Source organism: Coturnix japonica, chromosome 4, assembly GCF_001577835.2.
Source record: "Coturnix japonica isolate 7356 chromosome 4, Coturnix japonica 2.1, whole genome shotgun sequence".
Lineage (NCBI taxonomy): Eukaryota > Metazoa > Chordata > Aves > Galliformes > Phasianidae > Coturnix > Coturnix japonica.
Window position 1 is genome coordinate 39,260,927 of NC_029519.1, and position 18,630 is coordinate 39,279,556.

At 35.4% G+C, this 18,630-nt stretch overlaps 1 protein-coding gene across 2 annotated transcripts in view; it reads right to left on the minus strand.

The window, feature by feature from the left end:
* The window catches only part of GPM6A (glycoprotein M6A), a 119,668-nt gene that overhangs the window by 17,390 nt on the left and 83,648 nt on the right, over window positions 1–18,630 (minus strand). For both annotated transcript variants that reach the window (XM_015861784.2, XM_015861783.2), the window contains exon 2: window positions 8,566–8,758. In XM_015861784.2, coding sequence (XP_015717270.1) covers window positions 8,566–8,758 — 193 coding nt within the window. The remainder of the gene's footprint in view (window positions 1–8,565; window positions 8,759–18,630) is intronic.

The window sequence follows — 18,630 nt, forward strand, 5'->3', positions numbered from 1 at the left end:
TCAACAGAATAATCTAAAATGAACTTCACATACTGTCTGTGAAGAGGGTGTTGTAGGCTCCAGACCTGATTTACTCATTACACTGTTTTCTGAAATACTAACAGACACAAACGTAGCATCTTTCAAGTTGTAATTTAAATCAAGTTGATCTTTCACTTATTTGTCTACTCCCGGGACATTAATTATTCCATATTAATGCTTTCTAATTCATTAATCTGAATCTGGATTGCATCCAACAACATGAATGTTAAAATAGCCGTACTGAAAACACTTTCTTTCCCTAGCTGAAGCTGCTGATGGAAGCAATCAGTGCTAACATCTTAACAGGTTGTAGCTGAGTGTAGACTATCCCAGAAGAGACAAGTCAGAGGTCAGTGAAAATATTCTCAGTGAGTAAGATGAATGTTGTGGATTTCCTGTTGTGCATTTTGTGGTGCTTTGCAAATACAAGGATAAAAAAAAATAAATCAACAAGCAACAAGATTAACTGCTGGATGATCATGTTTATGTATAGCACGGTTTGGGGAAGAATATTTTAATAAAATAGTTATTAATTTTCTTTGATGCTCCTTCAGACAACTGAGCTGATAACTATTTCATCTTGTTTTGAGTGTACTTCAATATCCAAATTAGCTCCTGTTAAATTTTATGTCTTGAAGTAAAAAAAACTTTCTATCTGGACAAAGTGTACATTTCGTATTACAGAGAGATTTGGGTTGGTCTAGTCCACCAGTATACCATGTATTTAAGTGAAATCAGTTTTTCAGCATGAATAATTCTACTTCACACTTCTCTTCCTGAATTTATAACATAACTTCTCCAAATACAGATAATGTCTTTTGGGTACTACAGGTGGTGAATAGCACATATCAAACCATACCTATATTCACAGTGTGCGAGTAAATTCAGGCAATTATACCTATGCCAAAGTGTAAAATAATAATACTAAAAGTAAAAGAAAAAAATCAAAGTAAGGAAAATACAAGCAGCACTATCAAATACAAAGCTAGTTAGATTATCACAGAAAAATGTCTCATTTGCAATTATAATTTCTTTGTAGCTGGCATAGAATAATGAATGCAATCATCACCTCTCGTTAAGATCAGCTTTGTCGTTTTGTTTTATTTTCTCTTCATATTTTGCTTTCCCATCACAAGGAACTTTAAATAATCAATGCTAGATGCCTTTGTGATGATTGTTTTGTCCCGAGAGACTGATCCTCAGAGGTTGTTAAGAGACTGAGAAAGCATCCTGCCCTCTCAAGATATCAGAAACAGTTTTGAAGTGTTTGTTTGGTTTGGCTTTTTTAGATAAACATGGTATAGAGGGCTATTTGTAAGCAAGAAGTTTTGTATGGCATCTGCAGAAGTCATGTCCGAGGGAAGTTTTGAAAAGAGGTGCTTAGCCTCTCCTGCACACCTGCTGAGAAAAATTTATTGATGTAAGTTCATGATGCCATTCACTTAAATGATTTGAGCAAAGAGGGGTAAAGCACAGGGTTATCATTAAGAAAGAAGGGACGGACAAGCAAAGACGAACTTCAGAAGGAAAATATAGAGCCAAGAGGGAAAACGGAGGATTAACAATCATACACTGAAGAGTTAGTAAAAAACTTTAGGTAACACAATACCTGAGGTAAAATGAGACTAAAATATTCTCAATGTAGAAAAAGGAAAAATGAGACCAGTAAAAAAAAAATAAAAAAATAAAAAAAATCAGTGTAACTCCTTAGGGGATTTTTTCAGAGATTAATTTAATACAGAATCTAAACTTCTAAAATACAGGTGGGAAATAAACATATCAGAGTACAGAGTTTTCAATTAAAGTTTGTGGGAAAATGATGAATGGAGAAAGGATCACAAATGGATGAATGATAAGAACAATGAAGGCCCAAAAGATTTGTGCGGTTTTGTTTTTTTAATTGGAAGATAAATAAAAAGTACTACAAGTAAAAACAGCTGGCAGAGCCATCTTTTGGCTCTGTATTTCTGTCAGAAATTTTGTAAAATGCATTTAAACATTTGCTCAATACTGAAGTCAGACTGTTGGTATTATATAATGAAAAGATTACTGTATTATAGGATGCAAGTAGTTCTTGTATTATGCATGTCCCTTCTACTCCAAGCAGCAAATAACATGATGTTAAGTTCACACTGTTTTTAACAGATTCTTTTGTGGTATACGACTCTATATAAAAATGCAGAATTCTACCTTAAGTCAACCTCCTTTAAAACTGAATGTTGAATCCTTCCCAGGAAAAGGATAGTTGAGCTGATATTCATGGAGCATTTCTAAAACCAGCAGAGAATTCACAACTTAATGGGACATTAGAGTACTGCACAAACAGAAGAGTTAGTGCAAGAACAGCAAAAACAAATGCTCTTGGAATAGGAAAGGATCTTTAAAAGTTTATTTAAGAATATCCACTACGATTAGGTGGTCTCTCAATGTTATTTCTGATAATCTAGGCTTGGTCTGTCTTACTTCTGGCAATACTGCTTTCTTGAAAACATTTTTAAAAATGATAATTACAGAAGAAATCTTGAACCTTCTTTGCCTATAGAAGGCCAAAAATAGACTGGAAATAGCGCACAGCAGGGTGCAGGCATCCAGCAGAATTACATGATGGTGTTGAGCACTATGGGTACTGAATTTCCATTCAGCTTTTATAATAGGAATATATATTATAATGATGTGGCAAAAGCTTACTGCAGAATCATTATTTCAATTCTATAATTGTAAGCTTGGAGTCACATACAGTTAATGGTAATAGCATAAAGACTATGCTATTACTTGATACTTGATACTAAAACTCCAGATTGGAATTGGTAATAGTTAATTCTGTCCTTTTCAGATGTCATGTTTAATGGCCAGTAATCTTAGTTTCACATAGCACAAGAAGTATTTAGACAGATGTACATGACATAGGTATGTATGCTTTCCATTTTACATGTGTAAGATTATTGTGTAAAGTTAACTCAGATGAAAAAGAAAAAACAATCAGATGAAAATGAACTTGCAGCTGAGAAAGGTGCACAGTGATTACAGCCAATCTAAAATTCCACGTAAGAAACAAAGCTGATTAACACACATTAAATAATATATCTGTCTGCCTAAAAGTAGTGTACTGTATTTGCTCAAAGACTAGATAATTATTTACATAAAACTGTTCCACTGATATGGAAACATATAGGAGCTACCATGAACTTTTTAGTAGTTTACTTCATGAACTTAACAGATTTTTATCTCCCCAATCTCTGAACTGTCTCCAAATGTATTATGAAACAGTACTGCATAAGCTTGCAATTGACTATTCTTACAACTTTTGTATCTTATAATCTAGAGTGTTTAAAAGTTCACATTTGTTGAACACCTGACTTTCGTAACAGAATGGACACATACAGTACTTCTTGTGTACTAGGTAGATGACTAAAACAGAAATATCATATGATCTAATTCAAATATTTATAAATATTTTATTTCATATCAGCTAGCCTTTACTACAAAGTTCACTGTAACACCTTTCACAGAATGCCATTAATATTAATGTAATATTAATCATAAAAAGGCTATTGTTAGTTGTACCAATATTTAACTTGTGATAACTGCAAAATCAACAGAAATGAATCATAGAAAAACAAAAAGATCAGAATAACATCCATTCATATACCTTTCTAAACTCTGTTTTCAAACAGTATGAGAGCATGGTAGGGGGATATAAAAGCTTCAATGAATGATCTTCTTTTTCTTCATATCAAAACAGCTGCACACACATATGTCTTTTATTAAATAATACCCTTTTAATAAATCCAGACTACACTCCAACTGACAGGAAGGTTATCAGCAAGCATCAAACCTGGATGCTTCAGAATCCAAACCAAGGGCTTTGGCATTTTTAAAAGAAGGAATTTTTTAATCTGTAAGATGGATTCTGTGGAGTATCCATAGCATATCCAATATTGAGGATAGTAACAATGGATTTACATATAGGAATTTCATCTAGTTTACTACTTGGTACTGCAGCTTTGAAACGAATTGGATTTGCCATGACCTGAAGTAGCTCTAGCTGTACTATAAAAAGGTTGTTTTTATTCCTATCAGGAAGGTTTCTTCGTTTTCTACTCTAAGAGCTTGCTTCCCTTGTCTCATGGCCTGTGTATCACAAATATGTGACAGATGGTAATAACTGGCCTTGCATAGTGAAAAGAGAATGGTGAAAATATGCTGTTGGGAAATACACCAAATGTACTTTGTGCTGTTGATTGCCTGAAGACTGTCTTCTAGAATTTGCTCCAAACACCAGAAAAAATGTAACAAAGGAGTTCAAAAAAAAATATGTTTGACAATTGACCAAAAATTTCTCCTGACTTTGGAATCTTGTCTAAGTTGGTGATAAAGTGAATCTAGTACCCATTGTAGATATACTGCCCAATGGAGGTCATTAAGTTATTAGAGTAACAACTGAACACTATATTGAAGCAGATTACTCAGTTACAGTGAAGTCTGCAGAGCTGTTAAACTGACAAAGTATGCAACATAAACCATTGACCTCTTAGATTTAGAATAGCATAAAAACAGTCTTCAGAATAAATCAAGCCATCTTATATATATAATTTTCTGAGAATCTTTTTAATCACAAGAAACTGAAATATCTCTCCATAACAGCTCGAAGGAATTCACACCCCAAACACAGCTTAGGACAGAGCTTAAAATACCTGTTTTGCCCACAGTGCCCTGGAGTTTCTTAAGCCAGGCTGCAAACCAGTACTTCAGAGACAAAGTTCTCTTAATAAAATCCTTATTGATTTTTAGAACGTAATGTTTTTAGAACCTATTGGTTTTTAGCACATAATAGGCAATGATTGCTTGTTTGTTTTCCAAATAAGCAATCAAAAGATCATGCGTAACTGTAACCCATTGCTCTAAAAGCACTGCCTCCACCTCACCCAAGGTCTCTGCAGGATGTCCCAAAGGTCAAAGTAGTATTGACAATGATTGTTCCATGTTTTAACTTGGAAGCAAAATCACAAATTCGAGGAAATTAATTTCACTGCCTCACATTTAACAAATTTTAAAACAAAATGCAAAATTCATACTCATTTTTTTCCTTCCAAATTCTGAGTATTTACTACTTATTAATATTCCCAAAGCAGCTCTTGGCTGAACCATCGAGGGCAGATTGCTCAGAGGGGGACTTAAAAGACTCATTGTAGATTATTAATGAATTCAAGACTCCCTGTGCACCAGAGTGCTGTATGGGATCGGGGCCATGTGGCTGGTAAGGCTAAACCTCATTGCCAGAGCACATCCCATTTCCCCAGAAGGAATAGAGCAGCTGGGGCATCCCCAGACTAATGACTGTGAGAGATAAGGGCAGACTGAATAGAGCAGGGTGTGGGAGGTCCCAGGTGAGGCCTTGTGGGGACAGTAATGGACAGTAGTTCCCTCATGGCTCTGATATAAATTTTTTTGCTGCTGCTATGACATAGACATTTCTGAATGGCTTTGTTGGCTTTAGGTACTTTGGGTTTTATTTTCAGGAACATGAAGGGTGCTTCAGACCTCCTTTGTTTAGTTTTTGGAGAGAGAAGCTGCATTCTCTATAGGGGTTTACTCCTTTTAAATTGCAATGAGTAACTACAAAGAATGCCTTGTGTGCTGTGTTATTTGAGCTCAGAACAAATGCAGTAGTTCTAAGTGTGGCTAAGAAAGCCCTTATTTCTCACTAGCTGCATAAGCAATTTTATACTGAATGGCATTCAAAATCCACCAGGCTAATAAAAATATAGATAGCAATTATAGGTGTGATGAAACAGAACAAACTTCATTCCACTTGGGTATTACCGTCTCACATTCATCTCCAAGGGACAGGCTCCAGGTCAGCTTCAGAGCAGCAGAAACTTTAAGAGCCAAAATGTCTTAAATAGCCTAAAAGTAATTCAACAGAGCACCCCACTATATCTTTTCATTCTAATTATTTGAAATCAGAAAAATAAACAACTGTGTTAGATGTCCATTTTAGTATGAACAGTTGTAAGAACATAGAAACTACACTGCTTGTTCTACTTACACTTCTTTTTTTTTCCTCTGCTATTTGGCCCTTCAAAGGCACATAATTACCTCAGAACTTTTGTATTGCCAACTGTTAATCAATCAATATTTATGACAAAACATCAAGCACTGTCTCAGTATACGAGATTATTTTAAGAATTACTTTCTCTTTAAGTGGAAAATCGATATGTTAACATCTTTGAGAATCACACAGTTTATCCTGTTTAAACAACTTTAAGATACCATCTCTCACTATTCAGTGAACAGAACTTTTGACCCTAATAGGTCTTTCAAGGAAATAATTAGCTTCAGGAGGTATTTAAGTAATTGAACAGATGAAAATAAAATAAATCACATTTACAGTTCCTTAATCATTTCAGTCACTGTCTGCATTTGAACAATGAAGCTTCCTGACTGATATTTTCACTTCAGAATTTGACAGAGGGAAACTGGAAAATCTGCCATGAAGAGAAAGCATCGACTTGTGGCTGTTCCACACTAATGGCTTCCTTAGGGACTAATAAAATATGTTAGAGCCAAATAAAAAGACTGACCTTTTGTTTAGGATAACAATGAACCTTAGCTGCCAAGTCAAGTCAGACTCATTATTCTAAATGACAAGACAAAACGCTCAAAGCAGAAGTCACATACTTCCCATGAACCTAATATATTATCATACAAGAACATTTAAATTCCTCAGTCCTTAGGAGAATAAATTTGTATGCAGTGAAGCAAGACATACTTATTTGCTAAAATTCTCCCTTCTGACTACTAATTTCAGGAACAATACTGCTAATATTCTAAGAGAAGCTCTGGGGAAAATGTTGATGATACAGCACCACATAAGATTTCAGATTCATGAAACATGTGAGTGTCATGAAAATAGTGGCACCGAGTCAGACTGCACGACTTTCTTGATCGAATTCTCATCTCAAAAAAGACTGAGAATACAGAAATCAACATATCAGCTCTCCAGTGTTGCTCCAGCCTTTGGGACTTCCTGAGCTGCATAAGTCTGCTACTTAATTGAAAAAACATCACTGCTAGTGCCTTTGGAACCAGACACCTACTAGTTTCCTGTGACACCACCTCCATCTCCAAAGTGGAAGAGAAAAACAATTACATATACTTTGAATCATAGAATCGTTAAGGTTGGAAAAGACCTCTAAGATGACGGACATCAACTCAACTGTGTTCCTAAGTGCCACACCTACTCCTTTCTTGAAAGTCTCCAGGGACTGTGACCCCTCCCTGGGCAGCCTGTTCCAATACCTCATCACTCTTACTGAAAAGAAATTTTTCTTAATTTCCAACCTGAACATTTCTTGGTGCAGCTTAAGGCCATTACCTCTCATCCTGTCACTGTTACCTGGGAAAAGAAGCTGACCTCCATCTTGTTACAGCTGCCTTTCAGGGAGTTGCAGAGAGCCCCCTGAGCCTCCTCTTCTACAGACTGAACAACCTCAGCTCCCTCAGCTACTTCTCACAAGACTCATGCTCCAGATCCTTCACAGCTTCATTGCCCTTATGGACATGCTAGAGGGCTTCAATTTCCATCTTGCAGTGAGGGGCCCAAAACTAAACACTGTACTCTTGTATCATTATTTCTAATTCAAGACAGAATATCTTTAGTCTTCTTGGCCACCTAGGCACACAGCTGGCTAATGTTCAATTGACTGCTGACTGATATCCCTAAGTCCTTTTCCTCCATGCATCCACCCTGCCCCAAGCCTGTAGCAATGTATGGTGCTGTCCCTCAATGCAATGGATGATCAAATCACTTCATTTCTTCGAAAAGCATTTAAGAAAGAAAAGGCTTAAAGAATGGTGGATAGGTTTCTCCAGCTTTAGTTAGGAGCATGAGTCAGATAGCATACTGGATTTCAAATATCCATGATAAAAATATTTTAAAGAGGCAACAAGATTGTAAACTTTATTTATAATTTACTACATTATTAAAAATAATTGATTTACTAAATTGAAGGAGACTCCTGACAAAAGTAGTAATGCAAACTTTTCACAGACTTTCCAGGAATAAGTTTTTCAGGAGTAGAAAAGCATGACCCCTACAAAATAGATGAACTCTAGGAAAACCAGAGGAAACATTTAACACTTCAAGAAGTCAAGTTCTGTACAGCACTTCAGTTACTTCCTTACTGCATTTATTCACAGAAGTTATCTGCTACATGTTACACACTCCTTCTGCATCTATTTGAACTGCAAAGAAGAAAATTTTACACATTTCCATGAAGGAATTTCCACAAGATGAAAACAAACATATTGAAAAAGCCTATCAGTACGTGAAGTAATTTTGGTCTTAAATGATAAGGTATAGCATTATAAATTGTTTGTAATCAGTAAAAATATCATCTCTATCAAAATTTTATCCACTAAGCTTATCCAATGTTTCTATGATTTTTATGCTGTAACACATTTCCTTAACTCAAATTCATATCCCCTGTGGAATTTTTTAGCAGTTTCAAAAGGAAACAATTAAAAGAAGTAGTAACTTACATAGTAAAGACATCAATAACATCTCCTGCAGCTCTTGTCATCTCAAAGTAGGTTTGCAGAATGTTGACAGTTCCTGAAAGTGCTTCATGTCCACAACCACAGAACAGTGCAACACCAGCATACAGCAGTATGGTAGCAATCAAAGACGCATAGGGAATACCTCCCAGGCATTTGATGCAACACTCAAAGCACCCTACAAAAAAAGAAAGTTGTTTTTTATCATATCAAAGAAAAGAAAAAAAAGTTGTTTTTTTTTTATCTTGAGAAATGTTCTGTAAATTGAAGATGGCAGGCCAAAGACAGATTAGATCAGATATAAAAACCCATAATTTCAGAAAATCTGTGAGAGGACACAGGTGAATTCAACTTTTGAGCTTTCTTAGTTGCTGCTTGTCCTGCTAAATGTAGACAGGCCAGCTGATTAACATGGAATGTTCAACACTGTATTATTCCTGGTATAGTTTCATATTTTGATTCAGAACACATTACAATGTGAATATTGGTATAAAACAAATTGACAACTCCTGCTGCTTAGCTATCAGGTTTCTGAGAAGGATCCTCAATAATGGGGAAACCATAGGGAGCATCCAACTCAGTTCCTTCCACCACCATAGAATTTTTTCACCTGTAGATGGTGACAACAGAATTTCTCCACCCCAAGGCACCATTTTGAGAATGTAACCAGTTCTTCATATGTTACTAAGATATCTAATAACCGTAGATGAAGATACCACTGAAAAGGCACTGATTAAGAAATAATTGTAAAAGCTGAATTATCTCCCAACTTATTTTATCTTGTGCAACATTTATAGAGCGAGAGCAGTTGTCCTGTGATTATACCAGGCCCATCTTTCCTCTATCCATCAAGTTCTAAGGAAATGCTCAGTTTGGACCAAGGGTTTTCAAGTTTCTGGCACTACCTTGCTCTAGTTTGACAAGTAGTTTCACAAATGCAGCAATCTCTCATTCTGTCAAATCTCAGCGACCCCATAACAACATTCTCATCCTGTAAAGCCCTGCCTGTTAAATTCTGGAAGGACAGAAAAGGCAGGAATCTATAGCAGGGAGAGGGCAGACAGAATTGTAGCTATTAAGGAAGCTGATCTGGAACAGGAGAAAATCCTGAAGAAAGGCACTGACTCAATAGCTAGACATTTTATTTTCTCCTAATAATTGCTAGCTTGTGCCACAAGAGAGTTAGATAGAAAACAAGGTGAGGCTTGTAGATTTTAAATGGGAGTGCCAACAGCTGCCAATTAAGATGGTCAGCAGGTGTGCGTCAGTGTATTTTAGCATGTTCCCAAAACCTCAGGCTATGCTAAATTATAGGAGTGCCAGAGGTACAGTGAAACAACAACAACAAAAGTGCAAAAAAAAAAACAAACCCCACCCCATTTTTAAAATAAAATATACCTTACTCAAAGTACACATAGCCTCTACATGTAATTCTGTATTTTGTTATGCAGATTCTTTTCTTTTTTTTTTTTTTTTTTTTTTTTTTTTTTTAGCCTGGATAATCAGAAAAGTAATTTCCTCTGTCTGTTCAAACATTCATTTTCTGCTCTTAATGAGCAAATACCAATCTCTTTATCATATATGCATTTAGCAGCTGTTTATACACATCAAAATCTCAGTTATTCTGGTTTCAGCAGAGACAGAGTTGATTTTCCTTCATAGTGTTTGGTATGATGCTTTGTTTTGGCTTTAGGAGAAAAACAACATTAATAACAAAACAATGTTTCAGTTGCTGTTGAGCAGAGCTGCAAAGAGCCAAGAAAGTTTCTTTTTTCTGAGCTTCTCTTAGTGCCCTGCCAGTGAGGGAGCTGGGAAGGCTCACTGAGATTGGAGGGAACAGAACCAGGACATTTGATGCAAATGGGTCAAAAGGGATATTCCATTTGTCAAAGAGATATTCCATTCCATATGAAATCAAGCAAAACCAACCAACCAAAAAAGCCCCACAAAAAACAAAAAACCCACCAAACCAAACATTAAGGGGAGTTGGCTAAGGGAGCAGGCATTACTCAAGGAGTGGCTGGGCATCATTCAGTGAGTAGTGAGCAATTGCATTGTGCATCACCTGTTATGTGTACATGCATATTTGACTGTGTATATATATGTGTATATATATATATATATATACACACACACACATATATTATCATTACTGTTATTTCTTCTTTTTTTTTTTTTTGTCCTAGTAAAAGGTATCTAGATGCTTGCCAGGTTAAATCACAACAATTTGGGCCAGATTCAAATATAGACATATTTTAGTTGAATAGAAACCTCTACTGATATTTTGTAAATGCAGATTACCTGAAAAGCAGTGTTCGAACTGCTGAATAATTTCTGTAAGGGAAATAACATAAAACTATACTAAACATGCACAAGACATAATCAGACTTCATAAAGTAGACTAATTTCTAACAAGATATGATGATTCCATCACAACAGAAGCAAAGATACTGTTTGAGACTGGTACTTTCATTTACAAATTATCTTAGCAAGTCATACATCTCCAGTTGCCATAACACATTTGCATGGTTGTAACGCTGCCCTCCCTTGCAGTATTTTGGCTGAAGGATATGTTCTTCTTTCTACTTGTGGCACCCTAGTGTGCTGACAGGAGATAGATTTCCTTTTCAGCAGCTTCACAGGGCTTTCAATGTCAAGAGATCACTTTATGTCTATTCAGTGATTGTAAAAGTCCAGAGTTTTATGTCTAGGAAGTCTGTGGGTTTTCCTCTAGTGGGAGGTCTTAAGAGACTAGGAAATCAAGCACTTGTGGAGTAGCTAGTTCTGCAAGCAGATAAATTACTCAATCTTTTAAAAATCTCTCATTCCAATTTTCTAAGATTACCCCTAGTGATACCCAGAATTAGTTCCTCAGAGCTTAAAATCCTACACAAATCATGTTTGTGGATCCTGCACTGGCTAATCTACTGTCTAATAGGCATAGAAAATAAGAAATATGTATTCAAATATATATATATATTGAGCAAAGAAGACATGGAAATAGGTAGATGTTTGATCACAGAGATTAATGAAAAATGCCCATTGCAGTTTTCAGCACTACACAAGGGCAGAATAAGCCTTTGGAAATTAGTACTCTATACCTCTTAGCATTGTAAGAAATATTTATGAGAGAGACATGACAGTAAGTAGAGTGACACTGGGAGTGATGTATTAGGGCCTGGAATGTCAAAAATGAAAAAGTAAGCTGTACCTAAACATCCACAGGGACAGATGGACTTTAGAGTGTATTCCCTCATATTGCAATGGTGTGAGGCAGGAAGTAAATAATTTCCTAAAGATTTCATCTTCAGAAACAGGCAAAGTGGAAGCAGAAAGCTAAAGAAACGACAAGGTAGGAACAAAACCAGCTAATATTCTGAATTAGAATAAACACGATTGAGGTGACTTTCAAATATGACTGCTATATTAGCATTATGAGGATTGTTATCTGGAAACAGTAATCTGTGTACTGTCTCCTGAAACTGCTGCATCTGACCCACCTGTCCAGTGACAGCTGACAACCTAATCTCACAAACTGCATCAAAAATCTCACATAAATAATATTACTTTGGCTCTATTACAGTAAAACATGTACCAAGAAATAGCATAGCAAAGTGATATATATATAGCATAACAGAGTGATATATTGTAGTGACTAGTAGAGCTGAACAAAAATAGATGTAATAAAGTGCTGAGTTTTATCAGAAATTAAATCAATATTTTTTCAATTAAATTTTAAAAAGGTAACTGAAATATTTATGATTTGTGAATAAGAAAAATTGCTTCTGTTCCTATCTCGCATTACAATTTCTCATACTTGTAAGCCTTTGACAGAAACTTGTACAACAGTATATTCTACCAATTGAAGAATTTGTTGATGACTGAGGAATCATCAGAAAATTTCCTGTAAACACGTTGCTTTCAAATAATTGTTTATCCTTTAAGGCCTTGCTGGCTTATGCAGCTCTTCCTCAGGCCTATTACCTTTCTAAATACTTCATGAGTAATGCTGGAGTTTTCAGTGTTGTCAAACCAATTCAAAACTAAAGAAAAGCAATGTGTCAGGAATAAGACGTTAAAATGAATATCGCCCATGAATCGTACACCACAGAAGGTAGTGTGCCGCAGGCTATATTTCCTCTGATTCTTTTTTCATCTGTTCAGAATGTGAAAATAGATGTTTAATAGCAGAACAATAGAAATGCTATTTTAACTAGCATAATACTATTGAACCAGTACAGAGTGTGACTCAGCTGTACCATGTGTGTATAGAACATGTCTATGTGAGAGAGATAGTCATTCAGGGCTCTGAACATCACCTTCACAAGGTTACTAGAACACAGCCACAAAAATAATTACTAGGAAAGATTTAAAAAAAAAAAAAAAAAGAAAGAAAAAAAGCACACTGCTTTCATGTTTGTTCTGGAAATAAAGAGAAAAGTGCTTTCAAACAGCTCACTCTGCAAAATAAACCTATTTAATCTGATAGATTTCAGCATTTACTATTGTTATGTTTTTTTCCAATATTTTCCCTCAGGCAGAAGTCTAGATCTGTTGGAACTTTATATTTTTACACAAGCCATAGGAAGCAATCCAAATTAGCATCCTTCTTTGGAACTTCCAATATGAAGAACTGCATCAATCACATTATTTGATAAGTCATAACACAGATAAAATATAATAATGAAGATGGCAAGACAAGGACTTTTATATTGTGCAGATAAAGTCAAACTCCAAGTACTGACTACATTTAGCTACCCAAATAGTGCCTATTAAGGTTGCTTTTCATATATTTTCTTTCCAGCCAGCAAAGGTCTCACACACAACCATCTCATCTCCTCATAGTAGAATCCTTACTGTCCATTATTCATAATAATCTTGAGGAGGGAAAAAACTTCTGCTTGAAAAGGCTTATAAAATTTTCTTTTTACTGTCTTTGTCCAGACAAATCTGTTCACAATTCTTCCACTTTATGTTGTTGCTTTTACCAGGCAAGTATTCCAATATGTATCCAGGTACATGAGCCAAACATAACTTCACCTTATGTGTTTCTATGATCTCTTCTCTATATTAAGGAAGGAAAATATTAAGATCTTGAGCAGAAGATGAGGTTGTGATTGTGATTTACATACTATTTATGCACACAGATCCCACCACCACAACCATTTCTTTGTTTTTGTCTTAGTGATATGTGGACTCTTTCTCTGCAGACAGCATCCATAACTGATGCATAAAACAAAAATTTCACCTCTGGCCAGAACATTAAATAAATAGATAGACATACAGACAGACAGATAAAAGAGAGATTCAGGACATATCTTTTACCACATCCATTTGTGAAAGTGAAATTTAGTTCTGTGGTATAACCAGATTCAGTAACAATTATGTTACTGTCTTCTAAATAAACTGTTATAGAAAATTCAACCAACCCAGAATTCTATGGAAAAAATAAACATAGAAGAAAACAAACAAACAAACAAACAGTACAGAAGGATCTTCTAGGTTTGTCATTTCTCCCTCACAAGACATTTTCAGCTAGAACTTCTGAGGGGGTCCGTTACTTACCGCAGGTAACTACATCTCCAAAATGAGCAAGTACTTTAGACGATCATATAAGACTTAAATGACATTTTTATTCATCTATTTTTCTTAAATAATTTTCTATCTAATATTAGGAAGCAGGACAGCAGAGTAAGAGAATCTTCCTTGCCTTCCATTCCAGGAAGGCATTTTTCATATGTAAATTTAAACCACTAGACACTAGGCAGCTTTCATGACAAATAAACTCAAATATAGTTTATCAGATCCTCATAAAACAGATTTAGTTCTGAATTTTGCTAAGCTAGACTTAATCTCATGAACTGAAGCTCTGTTATGTCATATCTGACTTGATAAACACATCCATCAAAACATATAGCTCTGAAAAAAAAAGTCAACACATTTTACAGCAGAGGGATTGGACTAGGTGATCCTGTCATTCCTTCCATCCTATGATTCTATGAAACAGCGAAGTAAATTAAATTACATGTTCATCGAGCACATGGATGTGCATGTTTTCAGAACCCAGGATCTAAAATCAGTTTTGCACATTAGCCACATCTGTAAATAAAGTAGATATTATTTACACATACCACTAATAGGGAGAGAAAACATACTGCTGAATAATGAGGAATATGAGTACCACTCATGATAAAAGACAGAGATAATAATATGACACAAATTGTATCTTCACTTCATCTTCAAGTTGTGTGAAAAAAACGTTTGCTTGAAGCAGCACATGGTATTTGGAATTTTGAATTGTATTTCATATTTTATCAATGAATCTTCCTTTTGTTTCCGTTCAAACTGTGTTCTCATTTCGCTTAAGAAAAGAAGAGCCTGCTGGCATGGAAGCTCTACACACATCACAGGAGAGAACAACAGGCAGAAACAATCTGATCTGTGCTGATAGTGTCCCAAGTACAGAGGACAGACAAGGCATCTGAGATGCAGCTTAGCAAAGTGGCAAATAGGAGAAAGAATCATTTCAGAGCAAAGACCATTCTTGTACTGCTATCTGGAGAACCTGTGCTGCAGGAACATCCTGTCTAACTGTGTTCTGACTGTTAATAAGGCTCATCACACTCTCACCATTATAGTACAGCTACAGTAAAAGAGAAAACTTGATCACCTTGCCATATGAAACACTAATAACTCAAGTACCTTTCCTCGTCTGATCCTAGAGATGGCTTCTCCTTTAAATTTTGCTTCCATGAGAATATTTGCTGTTAAAGAATTACCCCTCAGGCAGATCAACACTTCCTCCCAACCTGGTGTCATCTGCAAACTTACTAAGGGTGCACTCAATCCTATCGTCCACGTCATCGATAAAGATATCCAAGTTATTGACACATAGAGTTCTTATTCGAAATACAAACCAGTCAGGCATAACACAGTCACTCTTTGTTACCATTAAAAAATATTGCCAGCTGATTTAGAGACATCTGTCACCTTCAATGCCATTCTGAAGTTACAGACACAGGAATGAAGAAAAGTAATTCCATAAATAAGACACAAACAAAGAATTATTTGGTTAAATTTTTTACACTAATAAAATATATCAGTTATTTCAAAGTATATATAATTTCAAACATTTTGCCTACATTTTATGTCATGTAATTTGGATTTGTATAGTGAATAAATTAGTATAAATTTGTATGGTGAATAAATTGTCATTGGTAAATAGGTTATAAACATTCATGTGTCAATAATGCATGCATAATGATTGAAATTGATTTACATGGCTATAACCATGTTTTTTATCTACTCGAAACAATAACAGTTTGTAAGAGCTCTAATTCAAAACAACACACTGAATTGTATCACTAGCTTTAAAACGAGAGTAATGTTACAGATGAAACTCTAAAAATTAAGTATCCTTTTCATACCTCTCATCTGGAGTTCATAAAACTCACTCCACCTCCTCATCCTTGAGCAAAGCTGTTTCTCCCAAATGGAAAACTACTACAAGAGATGTAACGAAATGTAATCCTACAGCATCTCTTTTCTCCTCATTCACAAATAGGCTGAGTTCCACTGGGCTTTAAGCCACTTCTTTTTTTTAGTGCATCATCCAAATCTTGCAACTCAAAGAACATTTCTCCATATTTTTTTCTGTGAAATCATCTGTTTAATTGGAATAGTCCACAAACCTTTTATGTATTTAAAATTTTCTCATTTTAGTAAAGGTAGCATCTCCCTTTTTCTGGTAACAGAACAGAGACACAGTCAAGGTTACTTGCAAATGAGCTTCCATCAGATAGCATAATTTTCAGAATATCTATTTATATCTTTAATATATATATAATCAAAGCACATTTTACTGATGTCAGTTGCAGTTATGTGTACTTAACAGTAAGGAATCATGAAAATACAAATAGACTTTGTGAATACTTGTTCTCAGCAGCTGTTCAGGACATACAAGAAAGAGCTATATAAAGATAATACAAAATATTCATCTCCCTTAAATGATCTGTTTCTTTACAAACTCTTCCCATTGGATAGGGTATGTATGTTGTGTAACTTTTTTCTGACAGCAATGGAAAACTCAAACTCAAAACTCCTAGTACCTTTGATAGTTAATAACTAAAAATTCCTTTTCCTTGGTATCACATAGCTTATGCTCCTTATTCCACATCTCATGCAACTTCTGAGCCCATGTTTTCCACTGCTTTTATCTTAAAAGCTTCACTTCGACTTTTTCTGCTACCTTTATTTCTAAGCTGTTCCCACCCAGGCTACTTCTATCCCCTTGAACGCATATTTGCCTGAGAGACAAACAACAGAATCTTGCTCATCCTCTTCAAAGCTAAGAGAGAGAAAGCTCATCTGCTGTGTGGGATGAGTAGTGGGAACACAGTTTCACCTCCCTCTTCCCCTGATATCTTTGTCTGTATACCTAATTCCACCATTTCTTGAGGGCATAAGAAAGAAAGCAATTACATTACTCAAGGAAAGAAGCATGCACAACTTGTATCTATTACCCCAAAGGGCAGAATAATTTCAATTAAAACTGGGAGAAAAAAAAGAAAAGTTGCATAAAAAGCTCCTGTCTGAAATTTTGACTATTCAGTCTGGAAATAAAATCATCATCCTTTGACTAAAGGAATGCATCACTTTGTGCATGTATGCTGTTTCAACACCTCAGGAAGAAAAAGGATGAAGAAACAGATCAGTATGTTACATGCAACATGGCAGAAAGGTTTCTGAATTGTTTTTCAGTCATGGATTGATTTTAATTGAGCAAGGTTCAAGCCACTAGAAAAGGGAACAAAAATTCAACTCCCCCAGGGATTTAATCAGTTTCCTGACCTAACAAAATTCATCCAAACATATGATGGAAAAAAATCAATTTGCAGTAAATGATGCCATCAGCGAACAGCCCTAGTAGAGTCACTTTTTGAATAGATACCCAGTTCCTACTGGCCAAGTCTTGGAGCGGCTGCAGGATACATGGTCAGAGAGGCAACTGCATATATACAGTCCATCTTAAAAGCTAAATATTTAGAGTAGCAGCAATACTACAAGTTTACCTTAAATTTAAAAACTAAATAAATATTTGAAACTAGCTTTAACACTGAGTGCATAAGCACACATACAAGTTAGAGGCAAAGCCTTTTCTCTTTTCTTTCTTTTTTTTTTTTTTTATCGTTGGTCCTGAAGTTTTCATTTCCAGACCTATATTTCACTGTGATATGTTTTAACCATAGGCATTTGTGTGACAACTGTAGGTAAGAAAAAGATGTGCAGCACCGAGTCGCTAGGAGTGACATAAGCTAGAAGATTCTTTATAAAATATCCAATAACACTCAGTTTTATTCTGATGTTTGAGTAGGAATTTATTTGCAGGTGGAATTACCTTAAAACAACAACAAAAAACATCCTAACAGAGAAACCCAGGCTAAGTATGTCACCATGATTTTCTCTGATATAGTGCAGACAAGAGTTTTCCACAATTTTTGCTATTTAGACTAATGAAATTAATTTTATCACCAAAAACAGGGTTACTTGTCAATAGATTTCATACCTGCAATAGAATAAATATAATAGTGCTCTTTTATCAGATCATACCTAACCTCAGGTTCTTTTCAGCTAGGATTCCCTCCTTTCATCTAGAGAGCCCTCATAAATAGATTCACAGTGCCTGGCTTCTCCAGTATCCCTGATTATCTTATTTATCTACACAGCTGTTTTCCACGGATTGTGTACATTCTGAGCCTATGTATTAAGTAAAGAAAGTGAAAGGACTGTGAAGAAAATAGGACACAGGCAGGGATTGAGGGAAAAGCCACTGTACTTACACATGAATAATATATGGTTGGAGAACAAGAATGAAAACCAGATGATGCAAGTTAAACTTCAGGCCCTGTCTTCCAATGAAACCCTGTGTTCAAAACCTCATGACCTGTTTTGCATACCCTGTTTTAGACCCTGAAAAATAAAGAGTCTAGATAAAAACATAAGAGGAAGACAAGAAAGGGAAAATATATTCTTGATTTTTTTTTAGGAGGA